Below are 27,823 nucleotides of genomic sequence, written 5' to 3' on the forward strand. Positions count from 1 at the left end.
AATTTGTTTTCTTTCTTGGGCCTCAAAAATGTGAGGGGCCAGCCTGCCATGAAAATTAAGTCAGATCGCGTATGTCACGTACCTAGTAGGAACTCAATAGCTACTTGCGGAATGAATGTCCCCAGAGATCTGCTTCAGTGCCTTATTTGGTCCTCACAACCAATCTGCAATGTAGGAACAGTATGCTCACTGTCTAGATAAGGAGACCTGGACTCCGAGAGGTTAAGCAGCTTGCCCAAGATGGCACAACTAAGAACTGAATGGCTATTTAGCCTTGGTTTGATTACTTCCAACTACATGGAAATTGCTACTCCTTTCAGTCAACCCTTATCATTTCAGGCCAAGTGAGTCATTTGCTGTTGTTGTTTTCTTTCTTTCTTTGAGCTTAAATCCCTCTGCAAATTTCAGTCATGGGTCTTTGCTCTGCCTTATTGATGCCTGAAGAGACTTCATCCCCTTTCGCACATAACCACCTTTAAGTAAAAATGGAAATGCTATCTCATCTCCTGGGGTCTTTTTTCTCTAAGCCAAACACCCTTAGCACCTCCAACACTTCCTCCCAGCAGAGGATTTTCAGTCCCCACTCCTAATCAGGCCTCTGAGGACAGATTCCAGTTTTTCTCTCCTCCAGCACCTCACAGAGGTCATGGTGTATAGAAACAGAGCCTAGCTGAGGCTTCAGCTAGTAGATTTGGACACAGGTAACTGTTTCCATGACTAGCAACCTACCCTCCAACACATACAGTTTTAAAGCCTAAAGCTTGTGAAATGCCATGTTGTTTGAGTCTTGGTTTCCTTGCCTGTGAAATGGGAAGAACGACTCATTTCCTGCCTACTTTGCATGGTCGGGCAAATATCATTTAGGATAATCGGTTTGAAATGACTCTATAAACTGTCAAGCCCTGCACAGGTGTGTGGGGTGATGGTGACTGTAATGACAACGAGCAGAGGAGGCTCGCTGGGGAAGCCTGGAGAAGCAGGTGCTCTAGGGAAACCCTGACTGCCTGCTCCACTCAATAGTCCTCAATCACTCCACCTGCCAGGCATGCACACTGCTTACAATGGGGTCCAGTGCCTCTTAAGGCCCCCAAGGCAAAGCCTAAAAGTGAATTAAGACAACAGAAGTAATATGCAAAGGGCACTGTGAAGACAGGATGTTTCTGTGCCCAGCAACTGAGCCAGCAAGCAGGGCCAAGGTCCGTGAGCATGCTGAAGTGCAACAGGGTTAAGAATGTGCCAAAAAGAGGAGTGAGAGTCAGGATCTGAACCCAGACCTCCTGTCCTGGGTTCACCCCACTTCACCACAGTTGCCACCAAAATCACTTGGTGTACAGTGTCTAGTCCGCACTTGGGGACCAAACCATCCCTGTCTACTCTGTGGAGCAATTATTCTTGTAATGGACCACACCCCCTCATGAACCCCTGGCCCATGTACCCAACTACCTATTAGGTAATATCCCTGGAAGTGTCATGACCCTCCATCAGGCCCTCACAAAGCTGTTCTTCTCCCAGGTTGTGGCACCTCCATTACCAGCACCAGTAGCCACCCAGTTGCTGAACAGAGGCTACAGGCATCACCGATCCAGCCTCTAGCACAGGACGTACATGTAGCAAGCCCTCAGCACTCATTCATGCGCACATGCGTGAGTATTCATTCACATGTTAGCAGAGCCCCTTTCTTGGTTCTTCCTTCACACTCACATCTCAGATCCAATCCATCACCAAGCCCTGTCCATTCATTCTCCTAAAAACGTCTTGATACAAACATTTCTCTCCATTCCTACTCCTGCCACCTAACCCACACGACCAACATCCCCCAAAACTCGTAACTGTCCCACAGCCACCCTTGCCTCACCCCAATTTGGCTTTCATGCTGCAGTCAAAGCGATAGTTTCAAAATACACACCTCATCGTGTCAGCCTGCTTTTAAAATCTGTCCATTGCTTTTAGGAGGAAAAGCCAAATGCTTGGCCTGACTTATTAATTAGGCCCTGCAGCTCTGGCCCCATCTCTTGATGGTCCCTGCTTGCTCACTGTGATCCGTATTATACATTGGACTTCTTTATTTTTTTCTGTAAAATTTTCAGATATCACACATATACAAGCATGTATAACACAGACACATACATTTAAAGAATAATTCTAAAACCTATGCAGCCACCACCTGGGTTAAGAAATAGACCATAGCCACATCTCAGCCTCCACCTGTGACCCTCTCAGATCACACCTCCCTCTGTCCATCCCTGCCCAGAAGCAACCACCCTAAACCCTCTGATCTTTGTTTCTCACTTTTCTTCATCTTTGACTACTTAGGGTTACACCTCTATAAAACAAAGTTTAGTTTTGCCTGTTATGAATTTTATTTCGTTGAACTGTACTGTAGATGTTCTTGTATGACTTGCTTCTTTTGCTGTACGTCAATATCCATGTACGAAGCTATAATACACACGTTTTCATTGATGTATAGTATTCCAGTAAGGGAATATCCATAATGAGTGCATTCTTCTGTCTTCTGTTGGGGGACATTAGGGTGATTCCAGCTTGGAGCTTTCATGAATTTGTGAATACAGTTATGAATGTTCTGGAGCTGTCAGTGCTTTGAGAGCCCCATGTCCTGTCCTGCCTTGCAGCCCTCACCAGGACTTGTTTCCTCAGCTTAGGTCTCCCTCACTGCCTCCTTCCTGCCCCACATCTCCTCATGCCCAGGCATAGCTCACCTGGCTGTTGGTGCTCCTGTTGCCTCCTGTACCTCACAGAGGCTACAGGCATCACTGATCCAGCCTCTAGCACAGGATGTACATGTAGCAAGCCCTCAGCACTCATTCATGCACGCATGCATACTTATATTCATTCACATGTTAGCAGTTTCTCAGGACTGGTCTATGGTGCTGCAGAAGCATGGCACAGTCTGGGGGAAGAAAATGATCCTCTCTAAGTAAATAAAGGCATCCCCCCCAGACAGGAATTGCATATCCAGGAAAGCCACAGCTAGACCCAGAAGGCTGCTGACTCTCACTCATGAGATGCATGCCCAGAGAGGGTGAGCCTGGGGGTGGATCCTCCTGCTCTGAAATGCTCAAATTCCACCCTCTTCCACCTCTCTCATTTGCCTCTGTGATGAGGGTTGCAAAGGCCTCTTAGGCTGCTTAAAGTGGAGGAAGAAATGGAAATTGCTTAAAAGAAAAGGAAGGAAAGTAGCTAGAGAACACTGCCAAACACTTGGTGAGATAACCAAGGATTTACAAATGATGACTGAAACTGGCTTTCATTTTGATCTTCCATTTCTGATAATCTAACAGATCATTAGAAGAAAATCAAGTCCATCCTCACGGTTGAAGATGAACCTGGCACTGCTGTAGCACTCTTCCCACTTTACCACCTCTTCCTCCACACTTTTTTCCTCAAGAAAAAAAAAAAAAAAAAGAAGAAAGAAACCCTTTCAGGTTACATATATTGTTCAATTTATTTAACTACATTCAGATTGGATATTTTCCATGTCAAATACTTTTTTAAGAATAAGCAACATATTCTTTCTCTCCAAATTAAGAACTTGTCATTGCTTTGTAGGTTTAAAAACATCCAACTGAAAACTCCCTTTTATGGATGAAAAAAAAACAAAGTACAGAGAGTGGGAATCTCTGCCCTATTTATGGTGATAAATGGCAGAGCCAAATTTACGCCCAAGAGTCTCACTCCAGGGCCCCAACCCTCACTCACTCCACTCTTCTACTGTACATTGAAAACCAGAGTAGATCTCCTGCTGCCCCAGGGACTCTCTCTACCCTATGACACCATTCTCATTGCACAGAGCTTTAAGCATAGATGCTAGAAATAAACTGAACATTCCCCAATAGGGAGGCAAACTCCGGTCCAGTCATTGATGAAAATGATGTTCAAGAAGAGTTGTGAATGAGAAAGGGGCAACTACTGCCTTATAAAAGGGAGAAAAATAGGCCAGGAGCTGTGGCTCATGCCTGTAACTCCAGAACTTTGGGAGGCCAAGGTGGGTGGATCGCCTGAGGTCAGGAGTTCGAGACCAGCCTGGCCAACATGGTGAAACCCTGTCTCTACTAAAAATACAAAAGCCAGACGTGTTGGTGGGTGCCTGTGATCCCAGCTACTCGGGAGGCTGAGGCAGGAGAATCACTCGAACCTGGGAGGCAGAGGTTGCAGTGAGCTGAGATTGCGCCACTGCACTCCAGCTTGGGCGACAGAGTGAGACTCCATCACACAAAAAAAGGAGAAAAATAAAAACAGCATACCAAAATTACACAGACAGTATGGCTTCAACTATAAACAACAGGATAAGATTATACTATTTTTTTTAAGTAAAAAGTTAATTGGGTTAGCTCTGGGTGGCTGACTTTGAGGGAGATGTCATGCTATGCACTTTTCAGTACTTCTCAATTTTTCTACAATAAGCACACGTTACTTTTACAATGAGGACGACATTTTAACAATGAATGGGCAACAGGGAAGCAGCATCTGTCTTCTCCACCCCAAAATGCCCTTTTGGAACTATGATGGGTGGTCCTGACTCACCACTGGTGCCTCCCCACCTCCACCTAACCCTGTCACCTGCTTCCTGCCTCCATACTTCCTCTCCCAAGTCTACTTATATGTTCTTACTTATCCAAGCCCAAGCTAACGCAAGCCCCAACTTCTTTACCTTCTTCAAGAAGCTTGTCTTGACCATTCCCAGCCAACTATTAGGTTGAACCATATGACATTGCCATTCTTGTATTCCAGAAATTGTCTACTATTGGCGATTTCATATGACTCAACCTAGTCCTTTGCTCACCAGGTCTTCTTACGAAACTTCAGCCTGTTTTCCGGTATGGGACACATAACTGCACACGGGGAATTTTCTGTCTTGGATGGTCTCTCTTGTCTTATGTGAGATTCTGCTTTAAGTCACTCTTCTTTGTACACTGGCTTACATTATATTCATTCTGGTTGTGAACATTATTGAACATAAAGTCACTGCCTCACTGACCACAGACCTTCCTCACCCATAAGCACCTACTTGGGTTCTGTGCCTGGCCCTGGAGATAGAGACATGAAACCTTGCCCCAAAGTTTACAGAGAGAACAGGCTTTGGATAGGCATGAACCCAACCAGGGAGTGCTAACACCTTGCAGGCACCCATCTCTTTCATGTGCTAAATACCTGCACGTCTGTTCTCTTGCAGGGCAAGAGTTGGACAGACCTGCCTTTAAATCTCAGTCTATCTCTCATAAGCAGGTGGACTTGGCCATACCATTCAACCTCTCCAAGCCTCGATGTCTTCATCTATAAAATAGAAATAGTCATAGCCCCTACTGCAGATCCTGTGTGAATACCAGCTGGGACTATATGTGAACATTTACCACCATGCTATACACAGCCAGCACTCAAGAAACACTCCTTTGTGAACCAGGCAGAGCAGAAACTATTATTCCCCTTTTTTTTTTCTAATGAAGAAATTGAACTCAAGAAGGTCTAAGTGACTTTTCTGAGACCAAGGGGGAGCTGATACTAAAACCTTGGTCTCCTAAGCCCAGCGTGCGCTGTGTTCTGGGCTAACAACTGCTGATTCTAAAAGCACACAAACATTTAAGGCTCACTGGTGCAACTCCTAAGGAAATTTCCAAACACATTTGCTACCTCATCACTACCTGGAATAACTTTGGAAGGGCCCACAAAGAATTCAGCACTGCCATTTCCCCGTAATGATGACTGACTGGCCATATGCTCGTCTAGTTTCCCATCTGCTCCACGCACGGCAAGAGGGAGAGCGTGCCTACCTGCCGGCGGAGGGGCTCAGCTCCTGTCTAATGGTCCTCTGGAATGACACTCTCACATCAGCTCAGGAAATTCTTCCCCATACATCTTGGAAATGGTTCCCTCTCAACAGACTTCCCACAAATAAGGCTTTTGCTGGTTACTTCTGACTTAATGCTTAAACATTTTCAAATGGAAAAGAGTTGTCTGGTTTTACTTCTTGCACATAAAATAATGCACTTATCATTAGTCATCTCCTGCCTGCTCACACTTGAAAATGTATGCACATTTTTTCTCATTTGCTATCATCTGAAACCTGAGACCTTTCAAGGTACGGAGAACACAATGTATCTTGAAGCTAGGAACCTCAGACAAGTTGTTGTGGCTTTTTATAGCCTCCAATGATAATAGGATGACAGTTCGGTTCTTCACTTTTTGAAAATATGATGAAACTTCTTGCCTTTGCTCCAGAAAAAAAAAATACACATATACACAAAATCACAGATACCCTTCAAGACTTCGTGCATTCCAGATAGAAAAACCACTCCATAGCAAACCTGCTCATGGACGCCCTGACCCTGAAATAAAAGCTGGAAAAAAAAAAAAAGGTTTTGAATACTGTGCCAGGGACTAAGAATAAAGACTGTGACACATTGATTAGAGGAGAGGGAAAAAAAATCACAAAAAAAAAAGCTCAAATTTATTTTCCTTTTTCTTTTTTTTTTTTTTTTTTTTTTTTTTTTGAGACTGAGTCTCCCTCTGTCGCCTAGGCTGGAGTGCAGTGGTGTGATCTCAGCTCACTGCAACCTCTGCCTCCTGGGTTCAAGCGATTCTCCTGCCTTAGCCTCCTGAGTAGCTGGGATTATAGGGACATGCCACCATGCCTGGCTAATTTTTATATTTTTAGTAGAGATGGGGTTTTACCACGTTGGCCAGGCTGGCCTTGAACTCCAGACTCCACGTGATCTACTGCCTAGGCATCCCAAAGTGCTGGGATTACAGGCGTGAGCCACCATGCCTGGCCTCAAATTTCTTGACATTCAAGGCCATAAACCTCTGGCTTTGAGTTTCCACCTAGCTCCCACCTTCCTCTCTCCTAATCCACTCCATGCACCCATCCCTTCTGCCTACCTGAACTCCTCAGGGCTCCCCCAACAGAGCCTTGTGCCTTTGTTTCCTTCACCAGGGACCTCCTTCCCCTCATTTTCATATTTCAAATCCTACTCACGCTTTAAACCTCAGCTCAAGTGCCACCTCCTTGTCAGTTTTTAAAAGTTCTTTCCATCAGGAAATAACCTCTCCCCACACTTCCCTCTCTTGGTAATTCGTCTTTATGCTTTCAGTACTTGGCACATTCCACCTTACAGATACTGATGCGTGGGTCTTGCCGCCCCTACTGGCTGGCGATCTAATTCTCTTCTGCAGTCTTCCCCGACACACAGTAAGTGGTCAATAAACACTCGAAATAAATAAATATCTGTTTCTCTAATCCACACATGGTGCAAATGAAATGCAAATAAGTATGCAAATATTCATTTATCTGTGACCCAGACTTCCTTATTTATGTAAAATCTTCAAAGGTGCTTGGGGTCAATGTGTGCTGGTCTGCAGGGTCAGGGTTCCTGATTGAACCCTCATGTATTAGTCTGTTTTCACACTGCTACAAAGAACTACCTGAGACTGGGTAATTTATGACGAAGAGGTTTAACTGACTCAGAGTTCTGCAGACTTAACAGGAATCATGACTGGGAGGCCTCAGGAAACGTACAATCATGGCGGAAGGCAAAGGGGAAGCAAGGACCTTCTTCACAAGGTGGCAGGAAAGAGAGAGAGAGAAGGGATTGCTGCCACACACTTTTAAACCACCAGATCTCATGAGAACTTGAAGGGGGCCAGCCCCTCCACACTTGTGGGCATTTCTTGTCAGGTGGAACAAGAGACTTGAGAAAAGAAAGAGACACAGAGACAAAGTATAGAGAAAGAAAAGTGGGCCTAGGGGACCGGCGCTCAGTATACGGACTTGCGCCGGCACTGGTCTCTGAGTTCCTTCAGTATTTATTGATCATTATCTTTACTATCTTGGAGAGGGGGATGTGGCAGGACAATAGGGTAATAGTGGGGAGAGGGTCAGCAGGAGAACATGTGAACAAATGTCTGTGTGTCATAAGCAAGGTTAAGAAAAAAGTGCTGTGCTTTGATGTGCATATACAAGAACTCACTCGCTACCACAAGAACAGCATGGGAGAAACCACCCCCATGATCCAATCACCTCCCACTAGGTCTTGTGGGGATTACAATCTGAGATGAGATTTGGGTAGGGACACAGAGCCAAACCATATCACCTCAGGAATCAATTGAGCCCAGAATTTCAACCAAAGGTCAGCAGTGCATACATGAACGGGCCATTCAGCAGGATAGTGGATGATTCTTCTGGGAGAATCCATTCTCCAGTCAGAAAGATCACGTTCTATACTTCCAACAGCATGTTTAGTCTAGGTAGTTAAGAACCCCTCTTCCTTATTTTTGATGGGACTTCAATAAGAGGTGCTACCAATTTAAGGGACAAGGTTCTGGGCCTGGAGAATTTCTGATTAATGTTTCTCTAATCTTCTCCAGGATTGAATAAAGCCACATTCCTTGGTTGTACGACAAGACCCAGCCACAAAACAGAGTCCACTGGGAGATTCCTTGTTTTCTGTTCTCTGAGAATGTTTCAACTTTATTCTAGATTCTACATAGAATCTACCAGATTTGGGGATTCATCTATTGGCACTAAATATGGCACAGGGCCCAAGAGATGTGCTTGGAGTAAAGGTAAGAAGTAAAGCCTGAGCGCCCAATAAAACCTTTAGTGGACAAACACTTCCAAATTAGGACCACAGCTGCTTGGCAGACTGACTCCCTCTCTTTACAGCAAACCTGGTTGTTATGGTGATAGGAAGTAATGAAACGGGGAGAGGACTGTGAAATGTTACTGCGGAAAAAGGGGCTTCGGGACCTTATATAAGTCATGTTCCAAATATATACCTTTGAATAAAAGGAAAGCAGTCCATAACCCAGCTCCCAGGCATTGCGTGGCATCGTGATATCAATAAAACTCCCTCCGATTTCTCCAAGCCTATCTCTGTCTTCATTTATATTACACTGGGGTCCTGAATGGTTATGATTCTTGAGAAAGGAGTCCAGTTCCCTGAAATATCTATGTTCAGTAAAAGGAGCCCAATACTAGTAAAATGGGTCCCTCGGGAGCCAAAAATTAATCAATTGATGGAATAAGCACATTGTTTTAAAAATAATTGAGATTGCAATTTATTTACTTCTGCCTCTGACAGAAGTTTTAAAAAGAAAGACTTAGGCTGCCCACATACCTTGAGTGAAAGGGGAAAATTTCCATTGATTATTCTTACTTTTTCCCTGTACCTTCAAAGTTAAGCTTTGAATGTGAAAACGGAAACTGGAGACCAATACAGCCTCATGGCCAAGTGAACACTGGTGTAGGAGTCAGGCCCAGGGCCCAGTTTCCAGTCTATTTCTCACTAGCTTTAGGACTTGGGGCAAGTTTCATACCTCCCTCCAGCATAGCTTCCCCGTGTATGATTCAGGGGGGCAGAACCATTATGTCCACAACTCAAACAGCTTGCCTCAAGAGCTAATGACTTATTTGTCACCATCAGCATGATTTTAAAGGAAAGCCTGATTGACGGTGACTCTAAGAACTAGCTGTTGTCTAATGCTCTCAGATCCCATGGGGCTTTCTCACACGTGTCATTTCATATCATGACCATGACAATCCATCCAAGGAGGTACCTGGATTCCCATTTTACAGACATGATCAGACCAAAGTGACTTGACCACCAAGCTCAGGGTGCAATGATCAGGGATTAAGGACATTATCCCAGGCCTGACTGATACCAACTCTGTTGTCTTGCCAGGACATATGCCACTCCTCTGTCAGTTATGTTTCAGAGGGAGATTCTCTTTTTCTTTTTTCTTTCTTTTTTTTTTTTTTTTTTTGAGACGGAGTCTTGCCCTCTCACCCAGGCTGGAGTGCAGTGGCTCGATTTTGGCTGACTGCAACCTCCGCCTCCCCGGTTCAAGCAATTCTCTTGCCTCAGCCTCCCAACTAGCTGGGATTACAGGCACCCGCCATCAGGCCCAGCTAACTTTTGTATCTTTTAGTAGACACGGAGTTTCACCATGTTGGCCAAACCGGTCTTGAACTGCTGACATCGTGATCCACCTGCCTCGGCCTCCCAAAGTTCTGGGATTACAGGCGTGAGCCACTGTGCCCGGCTTCAGAGGGAGATTCTTGAACCAGGGAACTGACCAGCATGATGAGTTCTAAGGTCTATGCTTTTAGCAATAAATGAGGAGGCTGGATGAAAATGGGGGTTCTAAAAACTTCTCATAGCAGAAAAGATCCCCTCTCTTCAAAAGAAATCTAATGTAGAGTGCCAACATATGAAATAGATCATTGTAGCATCTCTTTGGTTGAAAAAGAGATGGCATCTACCCAAATGTCCATCAACTGACAAATGAATACTAAATGTGGTCTATCCATCTCATGGAATATTATTCAGCCGCAAAAAGGAATGAAGTACTGACACATGCCACAACAAGGGTGAACTTCAAAAATATTATACTAAGTGAAAGAAGCCAATCACAAAAGACTGCATAGGGTATTATTCTATTCAGATGAAATATCCAGAACAGCTAAATCCACAGAGACAGAAAGCAGACTGTTGGTTGCCGGGAACTGGGGGGAGGGGGAATGGAGAGTGATTGATGGTTTCCTTTTGGAGTGGCAAAACACCGTGGAGCTAGTGATGGTGGTTGCACAGCTTTGTGAACATACTAAATGCCACTGAATTGTGTGCTTTTAAATGGTTCATTGTATCATATGTGAATTTTACCTCCATTTATATAATGTTTCCAGAATCCCACCCCATAAGCTTCCTGCTTCCCATGTCCCTACAGAGCCTCCACAGAACCCTCATAAGAAAATCAACTAAGTCACTAGATATTACAAAATGCTACCTTAGCCAAAATAGTTCACATATGACAGAGGCTCTCCTCCTTCAGGAGCCAAAGGTAATTTCTCCTAACACATGAAATAAATATCAACCAGTGACATCTTGCTACCTGGAAACAGAACCTTCCATTGGCAACCAGCTCCAATGTCGATTCTAGTCCACAGTCATCAACCAGCTTCATTTTTAGGATACATCATTGATTTTAAACTAAAAAATCTACTTTAAGTATACCAGGAAAGAGAATAATAACTAAGCATTGTTTTTTTCTTTCATGTCCGGTAGATACTTTCTTTCTTTTCTTTTCTTTTTTTTTTTTTTAAGACGGAGTCTCGCTCTGCTGCCAGGCTGGAGTGCAATGGTGTGATCTCGGCTCACTGCCACCTCTGCCTCCCGGGTTCAAGCGATTCTTCTGCCTCAGCCTCCCGAGTAGCTGGGACTATAGGCATGCGCCACCACACCTGATTAATTTTTTTTATTTTTATTTTTTGTATTTTTAGTAGAGACAGGGTTTCACTGTATTGGCCAGGCTGGTCTCGAACTCCTGACCTCATGATCTGCTGTTGAGTGGTAAACTCAGCATTATCAAGCACCTACTATACATTAAAAGTTTTTCTTATTTATTTTTATTTTTATTTATTTTTTGAGACAGTCTCACTCTGTCACCCAGGCTGGAGTGTAGTGGCACGATCTTGGCTCACTGCAACCTCCACCTCCTGGGTTCAAGCGATTCTTGTGCCTCAGTCTCTCAAGTAGCTGGTATTATAGGCATGCACCACCATGCCCAGCTGATTTGTGTATTTTTAGTAGAGATGGGGTTTCACCATGTTGAGTAGGCTGGTCTTGAACTCCCGACCTCAAGTAATCCGCCTGCCTCGGCTTCCCAAAGTGCTGGGATTACAGGTGTGAGCCACTGTGCCCGGCCTCTCATTGTTTATTTGAACATCATTATCCCCATTTTATAGAAAAGGATACTCAGCTATGCAACATCTCCAAGGACTCACCACCAGTTAGTGACAGAGTTAGGATTGGAATCTCAGGTTTTTCAGCTCCATAGAAGGCACTCTCAACTATGCCAAGGTGGATGTAGCAGAGTCAAGTTCTTCCCCTGGTAGACTGCCTGAGGATTGCTTTCAGTCCCACCAAGAAACTGACCCCAGGCTACAAGACCCCGAGGTCGAGGAAATGCGTGATGCATGGACACCGGTCTGGGGCTGCTTCTAAGGATTCCTCTTCACCTGTCCAGAGCAGTCTGGGGAGATGAGGAGTTTGGGGTATCTACTTTTTATCTTTAGTCTGTGTGAGGAAGTGAAAACCTGCCTCAGCGGTCTTGCTGACAAACTGTTCTCAAGAAATAACTAATGACAGACAGACACTTCGGACCCTCTTTTGCTAAAGAGCTGAAGGGAAAGGCTGAGATTCCATTTTTTTTTTCCCCCAAAAAATAGGTCAGATTCTGTGCAAACACTAGAAACCCTGGCTTCTAAAGGTAGCTTCTAGCCTGGAAGTCTATACAACATCATTTTATGCAGTTGGAGTGACACAGTCTCAGATTTAGACACAGGATTCAGCACTACGACACTGTGTGGCATAAATAGGGTAATTTTTCAACTTATTCTGAAACATTTCTACACAAAGGAGTTGAGAATAATTTCAGGCTTTTCCTCCGCATGGTAAATTTATCAAAATGATCATAATCCCTTACATGTAAACACACTTTATGGATTACAAAGTACTTTCATGGATAATCCTTGCTGAGTTTAAAAAAAAAAAAAAAAAAAGTGAAATTAAGAAAAAAATCAGTAAATGGCATTGAGCTATTATCATATATCTTTACATTATAGGTAAGAAGAGGATGAGATGAAAGGGTTTTATATTAGAATAAAAGTCAGGTTCAACTTCTAACTGTTCCTGGCTATCAATAAAAAAGTCAATGCTTTTTAAATTAAAAATGAGGTGCTGCTATTTATGACTTGATAAGTTGTAAAATGCCTTTCCTATCCTTCTCAATGGTCCTATGCTCCATTATTATTAAATTTTAGGCCTGAAGCTCATATAGATCACATAGAATGCAGCTCCTATGGATTAATTGGTGCAGGTAAAGAAAAGCAACTAGAACAAGAAAAACTAATTTTGTTTCAATGTCATTTAATGAAAATATAGTAGAATGCTTCTATCCCTTCATGTTTAGGTGGCAGAGCTTAAAAAGACTCAGGCCATACGACGACTCTTGAACTTCTTGTTCCCAATAAAGGAATAAGAATGCTGATGTGTCTCAAAAAGTGGGCGAAGGATATGAACAGACACTTCTCAAAAGAAGACATTTATGCGGCCAACAAAGATATGGAAAAAAAGGTTATCATCACTGGTCATCAGAGAAATGCAAATCAAAACCACAATGAGATACCATCTCACGCCAGTTAGAATGGCGATCATTAAAAAGTCAGGAAACAACAGATGCTAGAGAGAATGTGGAGAAATAGGAACGCTTTTACCCTGTTGGTAGGAGTGTAAATTAGTTCAACCATTGTGGAAGACAGTGTGGCGATTCCTCAAGGATCTAGAACCAGAAATACCATTTGGCCCAGCAATCCCATTACTGGGTATATACCCAAAGGATTATAAATCATTCTACTATAAAGACACATGCACACATATGTTTATTGCAGCACTGTTCACAATAGCAAAGACTTGGAACCAACCCAAATGCCCATCAATGATAGACTGGATAAAGAAAATGTGGCACATATACACCATGGAATACTATGCAGCCATAAAAAAGGATGAGTTCATACCCTTTGCAGGAATATGGATGAAGCTGGAAATCATCATTCTTAGCAAACTATCACAAGAACAGAAAACCAAACACCGCATGTTCTCACTCATAAGTGCAAATTGAACAATGAGAATACATGAGCACAGGGAGGGGAACATCACACACTGAGGCCTGTTGGGGGGTGGGGATTCGGGGAGGGATAGCATTAGGAGAAATATTTAACATAGATGACGGGTTGATGGGTGCAGCAAACCACCATAGCACGTGTATACCTATGTAACAAACCTATATGTTCTGCACATGTATCCCAGTATAAAAAAGAAAAAAAAAAAAAAAGAACACTGTTGTGTCAAAGTCATCCAAAAAAAACTGTACTGCTATGCCATACTGGCATACATCACTACCCAAATCTCCTTACAGTACCATACAATTTCTCAGAACCTAGTATCTGCTGGTGAGTCCAATAACTATTAGAGAATAGATTTTTGAGGAATGAGTTTTATTGCAGTTATTCTGACCAAATTGCAATTAATCCATTGCTTTTCCTTTGAGATGGCTAAAGAAAGCAGCTGCAGACGCATACGTACTGGTGAACACATTATTTGGCTGCCATCGGGTCTGAGCTGCTGAGAGGACAGCTTTGAAGCACTGATCGGTGGAAGAAGCCACACCTGGTGGGATTGGCCCATACAAACTACAGGTAAACATTCTCAGCCGAGTCTTGCCAACAATGGCAATCTGTGCCTCACAGTGTTCTCAAGAACACTCTGGAGAAGAACTCAGCCGGCTCAGCCGGACAGGCGCCATCCAGCCTGACTCAGACTGTGACCAATACTTCTTCAGGGTAATATTTTCTGCAGGGCAGTGGCACTCAGCCTTGGCTGCACAGCAGAATCACCTAGGGAACATAGAAACTTGCTGTGGCCATACCTTCCACCCAGGCCAATTAAAATCAGCACCTCTAGAAGTGGAAACTCTAGTATTGGTATTTCTGAAAGCTGCCCAGAGGGTTCTAACGTGCAGCCAAGCGTGAGCAGCACGACCATAGGGTGATATTTGGGCTTGAGCCCAGGTGGTGAGAAACCTTGGTAGAGGAACCCACAAAACACCACTTGCTTAGGGAAGTCTGCATGCTTCCCAGTCTTGAACAATTATTGACAAGTGCTTTATTTGTCTGCTCACATTAGGGTTAATCTGATTAGTCTAGGGATGTGAGAAGTGCTATTTGAGATGCCTTTGATTTTTCTTCCTGAAACACTGACACAGTGATATGTACTCAACCCCTACTTTGTGAGAGCCTGGAATTTGGTAAAAACAGAACAACATACTCAGGTGAAATATCATTCATTTCTGGGGTGATTCCATGGAGGGAGGGTGGAGCACATATATCCACCAACAATGCAATGTAAGGTACCACTGAGTGGGTGGGGACGAAGCAGAATTACAAGTGTTGTAAATATCATAGAACTGTCATTAAATTGGCTTTGCCAATTTTGAAACTGAAAGTTTATACTGCAAGAGTGTAAACATGAAGAAAATAAAAAGGAAGCAACTCTTACCATGTCCTAGTTACCTGTGGCCCTCTTCTCGTGCATTTTATTGTACTCTTTCTGCGCTTGAGGATTTCAGAGAAGCACTAGGCGCACACGGCGGGCAAGTGGGCGGCCTAACCTTGAGGGAGATGGCTTCTTAGAAGAGATATTCCAGATTTGGATAACACTCACAAATTCATCAACAAAAGCCCATTTGTCAGATTACTCCCAATTTGAGTCACTGGTTGCTTGGGGGCTGATATTTATAAAATGAAGATATTTTATTAGAATTGTTTAAGATGTAAATCTCACTCACAATGGTAGCAGGTTCCAAGAACTTACTTGCTTAGGATATGAAGCAGAGTTAGGAGGCAGAGTCGATAGAAATGAACGACATAAAAAAGTACTTACTGGTTCTCCCTTTTCTTCTTAAGTGGGTCCATGAGGCGCAGAGTGTCTCTGATCACAGCCACTTTCACTTCTTCATCAACGAGGCTGGGGACATTTTCAAACACCCCTGGAGAAAGCTTGAATGGGTAAGGATTCTGTGTCACAGTGGAGACCGTGATTCAGTGCCAAGTGGCTATCCAGCTAGCTCCAGGGGTTATGCTGGTAAATTTTGCTTATGCTAATCTATAGAAGAAAATTTTTAAAGACTTCCTTTATACTACCTTAAGAATGTCAATTTCCTTTTATAAATTAACCAAATACATGAAGAGGAAAAAATAGCACCATGTTCTTTTAATTATCAGAATTATACATGCTCACTGCAGAAAATTAAGAAATATAGAAAGGGGTTAAGAAAACTAAAATAATCCAAATAATCCCCCCTAAACCCAATATTGATATCTGCTGTATTTCCTTCCAGTTTTTTAAATGAATTTTTTGGGGGAGAGGGAGAAAAATATAACCACTGCTAAATGTACTATTTATCTTAGTGATTCAAGTATGTCAACATGACTAAATCATATTCATAGAATTTCAATTAGTTCATCTCCTGAGGCTAACTAATTAGTTCATGTCAAAATTGATGGGAAGGCTCAGCTGCTTCTAAGTTTCCAAACCTTAAAAATTGGAAAAACGGCATGCTGGGAAGTGACCATAGGTCAGAGAGGTCTTGTATTAATAGTCTATGTTCAGAACGCAACAAAACTGAAATTATTTGACTTGAATAGAATTTGGCTATGAAAATCTGAGAATGTTCCATCTTGTTTTGTTAAGTGAGTAACATGAGGATAGGAATATTCAGCTGTATGGCAACATAGTCAATGAGATGCTCAAAATACTTACTTCATGCTCATGTTCGATTCTCATACTGGGATTTGCATTTACTTCAAGTAGTATAGGCTTCAGATTTTTCATTAGAAGAATGTCAAAGCCTAAAATCTGGGCAGGATAAACACAATTCAGAATTACTGTCTCTATTGAGTACGGTATTAGGGTCATTAAGTTGAAAATAAGTTCAAACTCAGTCCCCAACCTTGGCCTTGACCCTGGCTTCTCTTGTCCACAGCCCCTCTTCCTCTGGGGGTACTTGTCAGACCAAATGGGCAGCAGAAAATTTTATAGGAACCTTGATAATAGGATGAGTTCCCACAGTGCATTTCGGCACTGTCTTTGTCATCTGAAGGGCTGTTAAGTTGATGACCTCTTTCTTCTTTAACAGGTTTTTTATGTTGAGGATGAGTAGTAGTCCATCGATTTCTCCCTCTGCCTTTTCTTCTGCTTTTCTCTGGCTTCTTAGCTAGCTCTCTGAGAATCTAAGGCTGCTTTTGGAAACCTGAGGTATACATCAGTGTCATATAAAGACCTCGTTCAAAACCACCACATCAGCCAGGCTTGGTGGCTCATGCCTGTAATCCCAGCACTTTGGGAGGCCGAGGCAGGCAGATCACCTGAGGTCAGGAGTTTGAGACCAGCCTCGCCAACATGGCAAAACACCGTTTCTACTAAAAATACAAAAATTAGCTGGGTGTCGTGGTGTGAACCTGTAGTCCCAGCTACATGGAAGGCGGAAGCAGGAGAACTGCTTGAACCCAAGAGGTGGAGGTTGCAGTGAGCCAAGATGGTGCCACTGCACTCCAACCTGGGTGACAGAGCAAGACTCTCTCAAAAAATAAACAAACAAAAAAACCCCACCACATCCCCACAGAGTCAGAAGTGCTCAGAGCAGAACCCAGGTTAATGTATTTTGGAAAAAAGCAAATTCCCCAGGTGATTCAGATACACTCTCTTAGTTAAGAAGACAGGAATATTGATTAGGCACCTACCAGGCACCCATTACTATACAAAGCACTGATTATTCATAGTCTCATTGAATCCTCATGACAGTGTATTTGAAGAAAGGATTGTGTGCTCCACTTTACAGAAGCAGAAACTGAATCTCAGGAAGGCCAGTGGATTTCCCAGAGACCGCCTAGCTAGTTAATCAATGACAGAGCTGGCTTTCACGCCCAAGCAGGACTGACTACACAATTTATGTGGCCTAGTGTAACATGAAAATGCAAGGCCCTCTGTTCAAAAAGGACGAACAGTTTCACAATAGGGATGTGACAACACAGCACGTTAAATCAAGCTCAGAGCCCTTCTAAGCACAGGGCCCTGCACAGTTGGAGTTCTCCAACACCGTTTGCTTCACGCCTGCTCTTACATCCAGCACTCTGCCTTGGGTGAAGCTTTGTCTTCCAGTCACTCAGGTTTCTTTCCATTCCTTACAGGCCCTACAATCGGCGCCAGCCACTCATGAGCATTTTGTTCTCTGCCTAAAAAAACTCTTCATCTGGATAACTTTTGCACATCCTTGAGATCGCTGCCCCTAATGAGATTCTGATTTAGACGACAAGGACTTTCGATTCTCCGGAGGACTCTCGTTATCGCTACAGAAGTGATAATGCAGAAAATTTCTAACATAATTAATAGAACCCCAAGTCTCAAAAAGTAATGTGGAGAATAAAGAGAAAAAAGAAAAAGATAGGGTTGTAGATTCCCCTTCTCTGTGGATTTAAGGAGGAAAGATGAGGGAAATCCATTTACTTGTCTATATAGAATATGCATTAGTTAAATGATAATTATTAAACTGTAGCTCCATCCTTATTAATGAAATTAGAGCCTGAATGACCATTTTTGGGAGGTGATTCAAGATGAAGTTATTTTTCAGTGAAGGGCAATAAGGATGAAAAGTTGGGAAAAGTCATCCTCACTCTATTTTTCTTTCCTTGGTCATGAAAAGAAAGAAATGGAAATTCAGTAGAAAATGTTACATGTATTATAGATCTGCTTAATAATACATGACAAGTGGATGTGAGTGATGAGCCCTTTTAGAGACTCTGGTGACATCATCAGTCTAACTTCAGTCCTGGTCTGAGACATGTGATGTTGGTGAGGCTACAGAGAGCAGCAGGCTGTGGTGACGACGTTTATCATCCTTAGTCATCAACTCTTATTTTTTGGTATATTTTGTACTTTCTCAGCCTGGTGGACTCTTCCCAGTTCAATGCCCAGTGGTTTCATGAATGTAAAGCTGGGAATGCTGGGAGCTGGAGCAGGGGTGGTAAAGCCTCATCAGGCCTCTTGATCTCTACCCACCAGTGGCATGATATTTTCCAGAACCTAAACTTGAGTGCATGTTTTTGAATATGCTGGATCTTGTACAGGAATGCTTTGGAGTCAGAATCCCAGCTCAGTCCCTTACACTAGCTAGACGACTCTAGGTAAGGTGCCTTGCCACTCTGAGCCTCCATGATCTCATTTGAAAAATCAGGATAACAATAGCTAGCTATGTCCAGTGTATCCAAATGCACTCTGTGGTCAACTCTTTCTAAGATGGTCCCAATGATCCCTACCTCCTGGTATTCATTCCTTTTGTGTAATCCCCCCTCACACACACTGGGGTGTGACCTCACCCAGTGAATTGTTTCTAACAGATAGAATAGGGCAGAAATGATGAAATGTCTCCTCTAATATTGGGTTATAAAAAGACTGTGGCTCTTGCTCACTCACTCGGAGGGAGGCCAGTTGCCATATTGTCGTGAGCTGTCCCATGGAGACGCCCAGGTGACAAGGTACTGATTTCTCCAGCCAACAGTCAGGGGGTACCTGAGACCTGCCAATAGCCATGGGAGTGGGCTTGGAGGAGGAGTTTTCCCCAGTTAAGTTCTGAGGTGACTGCAGTCCTGGCCAACATGTGGGTTGCAGCCTTGCGAGAGACTTTGAGCCAAAAGCAATCAGCTAAGCATAAATTCCTGACCCACGTATACTGCAAGACAGTGGATATTTGTTGTTTTAAGCTCCTAAGGTTTGGGGTAATTTGCTACACAGCAATAGGTAACGAATACACTGTATTTTTCTAAAATCTCCTTTGCTTTCTGTATTCCTTATCCACCCAATCACACAAGTGAAAACTTTCCTCTTCATCCCTTACAACCAGCTGGTCACTAACACCTGCATACTCTACCTTCTAAAAAACTTTCTAGACCTGGCCCATTCCCTCTGCTTCTACTCTCCGCAAGTCTGTGCCATCTCTCGCCTTTCCTCTGCTCTCAAACTCGCCCCTCTAATTCATCTGACACAAGGGGCTGCCAGAGCCATTTTTCTGAAGTGCAAATAGACTATTAACACTCCTCTGCGTAAAATCCCTGTCTACAAAATGAAGCACAAGTCCCACAGCATGTCCTACAAATTGCTCTATGGCCTGACATCTGTCAACACTCCAGCTTTGTCTCCTCCCACTTGCTACTACTACACATCTTGGGCTCTCGTTGTGCTGAAACATTAGTAGTTCAAGGATGCTTTACTGCTCTCTGCCCTCATACTTTTCTGCCTGAAGGCATTACTTACTTTGTCAATTATTTATTGGGCACTACTAGATACCAGGCACTGTTCTTGGCACTGAGCATAAAGCAGTGATAAGACAAAACTCCTACCCCCTTGTAGCTTACGTTTTAGAGGGAAGAGATACCACAAGCAAGTCAATAATGAGAGCGAGGTAAGAGCACAGAGTGTGATACAGTGGGTGGAGGGGAGCATTTGGTGATCCACCTAGGAGAGCCAGGGGGGCCTTTTTAAAGAGGAGACACTTGTCATTCCATTGTCTCTGGCCAGAACAGTTTCTGATGGGAACATTGTGGTTATTCTTTGTTCTTCTGAACATAGTGTATCTTTTCTTTCTGACTGCTTTTAAGATTTTCTGATCATCACTGATTTTCCAATAGTGTGATTATAATGTGGGGAGGAGTGTGTGTGTGTATTTTACTTGGAATGTCTTGAGCTTCTTAGATGGTGGGTTGATAGTCTTTTTTCAAATTTGGAAAATTTTGGCCATTATTTCTTCAAAAGTTTTTTTATATTCCCTCTCTCTTCTGCCCTGGGACTTCAATTTACACACGTTAGACCACCTGATGTTGGATCATAGTCCACTGAGAGTCTGTTCTTTTTTTCCTTGTCATTTTTCTCTATTTTTGGACACATTCTATTGCTATGTCTTCAAGTTCACTGATGATTTCTACTTCAGCGTCTAATTTGCTGTTAATCACATCCAGTGATATTTTCACCTCAGAGATTATATTTTCTGTTATAGAAGTTTCATTTGGCTCTTTTCACTAGCTTCCATTTCTCTCTTCACTAAGCTCATATGTTCCTTAAAATTTCTATATATAGTTATAACAGCTGTTTTAGTATCCTTTTCCTGCTAGTTTCATCATTTCTGATATTTTTGGATCTGTTTCTCTTAAATGATTTCCCCATTGGTAAAGGTTACCTTTTCCTGTTTTGTGGAATGTTTAGAGATTTTTTATAATTGAATGCCGGACATTGTGATATTTCAATGCTGAGAGTCTGGACTTTGTCTTCCTTTTAAAGTGCTGGGCTTTGTTTTGGCAGTCAGTTATTTGCAAATCAGACTGATGCCTTCAAAGCCTTTTGCTTATGGTGAATAGGATGGATCTAGAGTAATCTTCATCCCAGGGAAGATTTAACCCTCCCCATTAAGGCAGAACTTCTTTGGAGACTCCATTGCATGCTCCCAGCCATCACCAAAGACTCTTCACTCCGACTTTTCAGTGCTAGAATGCCTCTCTGCCCTGTGTGAGCCCTGGAAATGGTTCAGCTTATCAGTCCCCCAATTATTCTTTGTCCAGTTTTGTGGATTAACCCTCCATGCATGCACAGCCTAGGACTCAGCAGAGACCCACTGAGATCCCATGAAGCTTTCTGGAGCTCTTTTCCTGCTTAGCTCCTTCCTTTCTATAATTCTGCCCCACAACTTCCAGCCACCTTAGGCTTCCCAAACTTCAATCTTCATCTCCTCAACTCAGTGAGGTCACCGGATGCTGTTTAGGTTCACCTCCTCTGTGTCCATATTCCAAAAATTGCCCCCAGATGAAAAGCTCAGGCAACCATAAGACTCACCTTGGTTTTTTCCCCCTTTTCTCAGAGATCACAGTGCTGAGCTATCTGTGGTCCAAAGTCTGAAAATGGTTCTTTCATGTACGTATTCATATATATTTCTGATAGTCTAGTTGTTTGCAGAAGGTTACATTTAGTCTTTGTTACTCCCTCATCACCAGAAGCAAAAGTCTCAGGGAGGTGACTTATGGACAGGGGCTGAATAAAGTGAGAGAATAAGTCATTTTTGGGCTGGGCACGATGGCTCACACCTGTAATCCCAGCACTTTGGGAGGCCGAGGTGGGTGGATCACTCGAGGTCAGGAGTTCGAGACCAGCCTCACCAACATGGTGAAACCCTGTCTCTATTAATATTTTTAAAAATTAGGTGGGCATGGTGGCAGGTAGCTGTAATCCCAGCTACTTGGGAGGCTGAGGGAGGAGAATCGCTTGAACCCAGGAAACGGAGGTTGCAGTGAGCTGAGATGGTGCCATTGCACTCCAGCCTGTGTCAACAAGAGTGAAACTCCATCTCAAAAAAATAAAAAGAATAAGTCATGTTTGAATAGCTGGGGAAGAGCAGTCCAGGCAGAGGGAACAGCAAGAACAAAGGCCACTTCTGAAGAACAGCAATGAGAGAGCGAGAGGGAGAGGGGCAGAAGATGAGGTCAGATAGACATGGGGCAGATGGTACTGCATCTTGTAGACCATGAGGAGGAGCCAGGATTGTAAGTGCAATGAAAAAGCCATTGGAGGGTTTTAGTGAGGAAAGTAACTGAATCCAGCTTGCATTTCAAAGCATCTCCTTGGCTACAGTGAGAAAAATAGGCTATAGGCAGCAAAGGTGGCTATGGCAGCCATTCAAGTGTGAGGTGATGGCTGCCTAGACTGGGATGGCAACAGTGGAGTTGGTTAGAAGTGGTTGCATCTGGGAATATTTTAAAGGATATTTGTAAGAGTTGCTTATGGATTGGATGTATGAAGGAGGGAAACAGAGAAAAGAAGGATGTCTCAGGCTTTTGGACTGAGTGACTGACTGAATGGCACTCGTTTACTGAAACAGTAAAGACAATAGAGAGTAGGTTTGGGAGGGAAGTCAAGAGCTTGACTTTGGACATGTTCAGTGTTTGATGGCTATTAACTATCCAAGTAGAAAATTAAAGTGGGCACTGGGATATACCAGTCTGGAGCTCAACGAAAGGTCAGGATTGGAAATACAGCTGTGGGCACCAATAGCACAGAACTGGTGCTTAAAGCCATGGAGGCTACGTGGGATCATTTAGGAGTGATTGTCAATAGGCGGACACCTTTCCAAGGATGGAGCCCTGAGACTCTCCAACACTGACAGGTCCAGAAGAAGAGGCTGAGAAGCAGCAGCCAGGGACATAGGAGAAAAACTGGGAGTGTATGCTTTCATCATATTCCGCTTGGCAAACCCTTATTCATGCTTTATGCTCCAGTTTAAGCATCTCCTCCTCGGGGAAGCCTTCCCTGACAGGGTTAGGCAAAGTTAACGACTCCCTTTTCTGGGCTCTCCCAGCATCCCACATGGACCCTCTCATAGCATTTTTTACAAGGGACTGGAGTTCTCATGAGTCAGCTCTCCCCACTACACTGTGCACCCCTCGGAACAGGGACCTTGTCTTATCCATAACCACATGCCCATACTAGCTCAGGGCTTTTCTCAGTGGGTGCTCAGGGAATGTGTTAAAGTCCAAAGGAAGAAGAAGCTGAAATATCAGAAGTGGTTTTTGGAGGAAGGCTTTATCTAGGAGGTGGGGCTTGAATAGCACCTTAGAAGGCATTGAAGTTCAAGAAACAGCAAGAATGGGAGAGAGTGTGCCAGGTCAGCCAAGACAGAAGAGAACCAAAGGGCAGCAATAGGAAAGTGCAAATTATGTCCAAGACAGCAATTGGATCTGTTTTTCAAGACTGCAGGGCTCAGGGAGGGTACAGGGAAGCTAGATTGGGGCCGGGGTCGGGGGTGATAAGTGCCAGGCTAAGGAAATGGTTTTCAAACTATGCTCCTTGGAACACTCGTGTTCCCGTTAAGTTTAAAATGTGAACATTTCATGGTTTCTTATAATTTTAAGGCACTTCATCATAGACAAATTTGAGAGCTGTTGTGGTTACAGATAACAAACAATGGAATAATCGTAAAACTGTCATTTATTAAGTGCTTCCTATGTGGTAGGTGCTGTGCTAAATATTCTTCCTAGTTTGCTCTTATTTGCACTTACAATAATTCTGAGAGGGAGGTACAAATGTGGTCTCTAACTGCAGATAAGGAAGCTGAGGCTAAGAATTGTTAACTTGCCAAGAAGACCAGCTACAGGTGCCAGGGTTAGCTCAAACCCAGGCCGTCTAAAAACCAAACGCAAGCCCTTGACCACTTGCTGCATTGTTCTTTGGCCTTCTTCCCTTGGGGTAACTGGGCTGAAGGGTAAGGAGGAGGTCAAAAAGAACAAAGAATAAAGAGGAGAAACATCTTAGGATTTAGGAACAGCATCTCCTTCAGGCATCTAAGGGAAAGGATCACGGGCCAAGGAGAGAATTAGATACAGGGAGCTAGAAGAAGATACAGACCAAGCAATGGAACTGGGAAAGAACGTTCTTGAAAGCTGAGCTGGAAGTCTTTCCTCTGCATGTGTTATTTCTGCCATATGATTCATCTACACTGAGGCAGACCTTGCTGTACAAGCCAGAGTCACACTGGTGCCCTCAAGAAGACTGACATAAGGATATGTTGCTGGGAGTTACCTAGGCAATGACAGGGGACAGGCTGGGAATGACAGGGAAGCCACGTTCCTTAGCAGCAGATTACAGGAAACCTGCCCACAGCCTGAGCAGTGCCCGCAACTGCTCTGGGCCATCACAATTTCCCAAGTCGTTATTGTGGCTATGACTGGAAAGGGGTCACCGTCATATGTTTAAGATAAATGTAATTTCTTTGGCTAGAGTTTACGTTCTGGAATGCTGCAATCTGGGTCAAGCCCAGGCAACAAGCGAGAGGGGCTGTATGGCAAAGAAGTCATGTGTTCTATCTGCACAGAACATTACAGCTTGAAAATCTTTATCATATTGGAATTTGACAACAACCCGGTGAGGCAGGCAAGGAAGATGAGGCGCAGAGAAGTTAAGTGACTTATACACAAGAACACACAGCAAGTCAATGGCAGAACCTAACCAGGTCCCTAAATCTCTAGGTTCCAAGTCAGCTCAAGTATGTGAGACCCAAACTGAAAAATGCTCTTACAAGTGATAAGAATAAAGTAAGAGAGGGCTCCAAGGAGAAAAGGATACCATTTTCTCCCTTAATGACTCGGAATCTGAAATGTATGGTAAGACAAATTCCAAATATCTAATACCTTATACCCTGTCGAAGTGTTGTCACCCACATTACTTCACAATAAAAGGCAGGTAGGGAAGTGAGCGTAGGTGATTTACAGAGAAAGAAGCAGAGGCTCGGAGTGGTGAAGAAACATGCCCGAGCCCGCACAGCTGGAAAGAGGAAGAGCGCTTCCTTGAGCCTGGCCTCCCGCTGTGCTCCTCCTCTCGCCCAGGCCTGGAAGCATTTAGTGTGGTCAAGCAGTGGGAAACAGTCCCAAGGCTGTGGTTCCATTTGCAGACATGATCTGTCCAAACCAGCGGCTCCCTCCCTGTCTGCCCCCTCCACCAGCTCCCCACAGCTTGGGCCCTACTGATGGCTAACCCATGTGCCTGTCCACAGCAAGACAAGCAGCAAAACAACCAGCCTTGCCCTCCACCCTGCCACTCGGTCCAAACCAGGGTTCTGCGGCTTGGCTCTGCATGCCGGGCCCACATGATACTCCTGGAATAGCTGTCATTGTCAAACAGATCCGACCACATGGTCCCCCGGGATGACCCCTGGACATGTCCACGTTGCAACTTATCTCCTTGACCCTAACTTTTTGATGGCTTAGGTCGGGACTTGTTTTCTCTGGTCCTACCTCTAGGTTCTGCCCTCTTCTCCTTTCTAATGTTTTAAGCCTCCTACCTGATGGCCGAGCTGTCCATTCTCCCTGGGAACCAAAGGCCAGGGGTCCAGTTTCTCAGGACAGATTTCTGGATGGCAATTACCCCTTCCTGGTACTGATCATGGCCTGAATTCCCCTCCAAAAATTCCCCTCCAGCCTGCCTGGAAATCCTGCTGACTGGCGCCCAGCCCCTGGGGTGTCCTCTCTGGGTTTGGGGCTGCACTTTGGGACCAGCCTCCTCTTCTGTTGTTGAACAAATGTCCTATCCACTAGAGACACTGCCCCACTCCCTCCCTTCTCACTTCTTGTCCCAAGAGACCTGTCACCTGCCTGCTGTAGACTGGAAATAACCCAAATGTTCCTCGACAGAAGAACTGATGATAAATTGTGCATATTCACAATGGAATCTACAACAGTGCAAATGAGACAGTATCCACGACCCCCACCAGCATGGGTGGACCTTTGAAACCTTATGTGTAGTGGAAAAGAATGTTGCAGAAGACTCCATACTTTATAATAGCATTTTTATAAAACTCAAAAACAAGCAAAACAAAATAATATATTGTTTAGGGATACATTCACACCTAATAAAAGTATTTTCAAAAGCAAGGAAATAATAAACATAAAATTCAGGGTAATGTCTATCCCAGAGCTGGGCAGGGACATGGTATGGGGGTGAAACACACTGGTTGGAGATCCTGGGTTGCGAGGAGGGTTTGAGATAATCATTTTGTTGTTTGGCTTCATGGCTTACAAGTATGTTCCATGTATTCTTTTTTCATATATATCGAGTGCTACAAAATGACTTTAAGGATTAGATGGAGAGGGTGCCAGAGGTTCCTCCTCTTCTCTTCTCCTCCCCTCACTGATTGATCTGGGGGCAGGAAAGTGTGTACCTATGGAGTGTGTGGACACCATGTCTGCCCACCCCGCACTGTCACAGCTGAATGGCCTGTAAGAATGTTCCAGCCTCATTCCTCATTTCCTTCCCTCCCACACTCTGGATGAGTCCACCAGACTGTGGCCCTGGCTCCATCACTCTGCTGAAGACAATTCTTCAGTCAACTCCTTATGAGTGGAGTGGACAGTTTCAGGGCTGGTCTTGCCCGGCATCTCAGCAGCATTTGACGCGCTATCCCTGCCTGCTTCTCCGAGCACCTCCTCCTTGCCACTCGGGCTCCTTCTCTCCTGATATTTATTCTATCTCAAGACACTGCTTCTTGGCCTCTTTTCCTGGCTCCCTCCCCCTCCTCTGCCTGTCCCTTAGTGAAATGATGATGCCCACAGGTGTCTTCTCAGTCCTCTTGTCACCCTCTTTAGTCACCATCTGTTGATGAGTTCCCATCTCTGTCCCCAACCCAGACCTCTGTCTCCTGAACTCCAAGCTCCAAATATCCAATTGTCCCCTCAATCTCTCCACTTGGATGTCGCATAGGCACTTTAAGTCCAACTCCCAACCTTCCCCCAACAGCCTGGTCCTCTTCCAGGGGCCTCTATCCATCCATGCAAGTACCCAAGCCACCTGCACATCAGCCTCGTTTCCTCCCTGCCCTCACTGCCACCATCTCTCCTCTCTCTCCAGCCTCATCCAGTCACCAAACTGAGCCCCTCTAGTTCCTTCCCTGTCACCCAGATCTGTCTATTCCCCCTATCTGCACCACAACCTTCCCAGTCCAAACCAGTGTCCTCTCCCGCTTGTGTGAAAGCAACTATCTCCTAGGGACCTCCCAACTTCTGGCCTTGTCTCAGTGTGTTCTTTACCCTGTAGACACACTGTTCTTTGTAACATGCAAATCTGAGTGCATCTTTCCCCTGCTTAAAATTCTCCAGGGACTGCACCCTCCACCCCCGGCAATACCAAGGCTCTCGACACAGCCCCTACCTTCCTCTCCCACCTCACCTTTCCTCATCTCCCCCTACATCTCTGCCTTAAACCCCACCCAGCAACCATACTCAACCTCTTCCAGTGCCTCCTGCTTCCCACTCACCTCTCTGGCTTCAGCACATTTCTACCTGGAACCCTTTGCCTCCCCCACCCCTACCCAGTTTCTCCTGCTTCATCTAACTCTCGCTCCAGGTTCCAGTTCGACTGCCATTTCTTCTGGGAAGCCTTCTCTGACCACGCCACTCCCGCCCAGAGAATGTTACGTGGCCTCACGATCTCAGCACCTCAGACGTTTCCTTTTCTACTCTAGCACTTATAACCCTTCATAATCATTGCTTTTTAAATTATACGTCTCTCACAACAGACTCTATGCATCAGCAAGCAGGGCCCTGACTTACTGTCTCAACAGAACCCAGGACAATGCCGGACCCCTTCTAAGCGTATGGCAAAAGCTGTTG

General features: G+C 44.2%; 1 protein-coding gene across 3 annotated transcripts in view; it reads right to left on the minus strand.

Moving 5' to 3' along the window:
• Positions 1–27,823, minus strand: part of TTLL11 (tubulin tyrosine ligase like 11) — a 281,019-nt gene that overhangs the window by 140,285 nt on the left and 112,911 nt on the right. For 2 of the 3 annotated variants that reach the window (XM_007968180.3, XM_073021894.1), the window contains 2 exons: positions 16,392–16,487; positions 15,513–15,628 (listed from right to left, as the gene is read on the minus strand). In XM_007968180.3, the coding sequence (XP_007966371.3) occupies positions 15,513–15,628; positions 16,392–16,487 (212 nt within the window). Of the gene's footprint in view, positions 1–15,512; positions 15,629–16,391; positions 16,488–27,823 lie in introns of those variants that run through there. The other variant, XM_037984655.2, reaches the window with a different exon arrangement.

This window comes from Chlorocebus sabaeus, chromosome 12 (assembly GCF_047675955.1).
Source record: "Chlorocebus sabaeus isolate Y175 chromosome 12, mChlSab1.0.hap1, whole genome shotgun sequence".
Classification (NCBI taxonomy): Eukaryota; Metazoa; Chordata; class Mammalia; order Primates; family Cercopithecidae; genus Chlorocebus; species Chlorocebus sabaeus.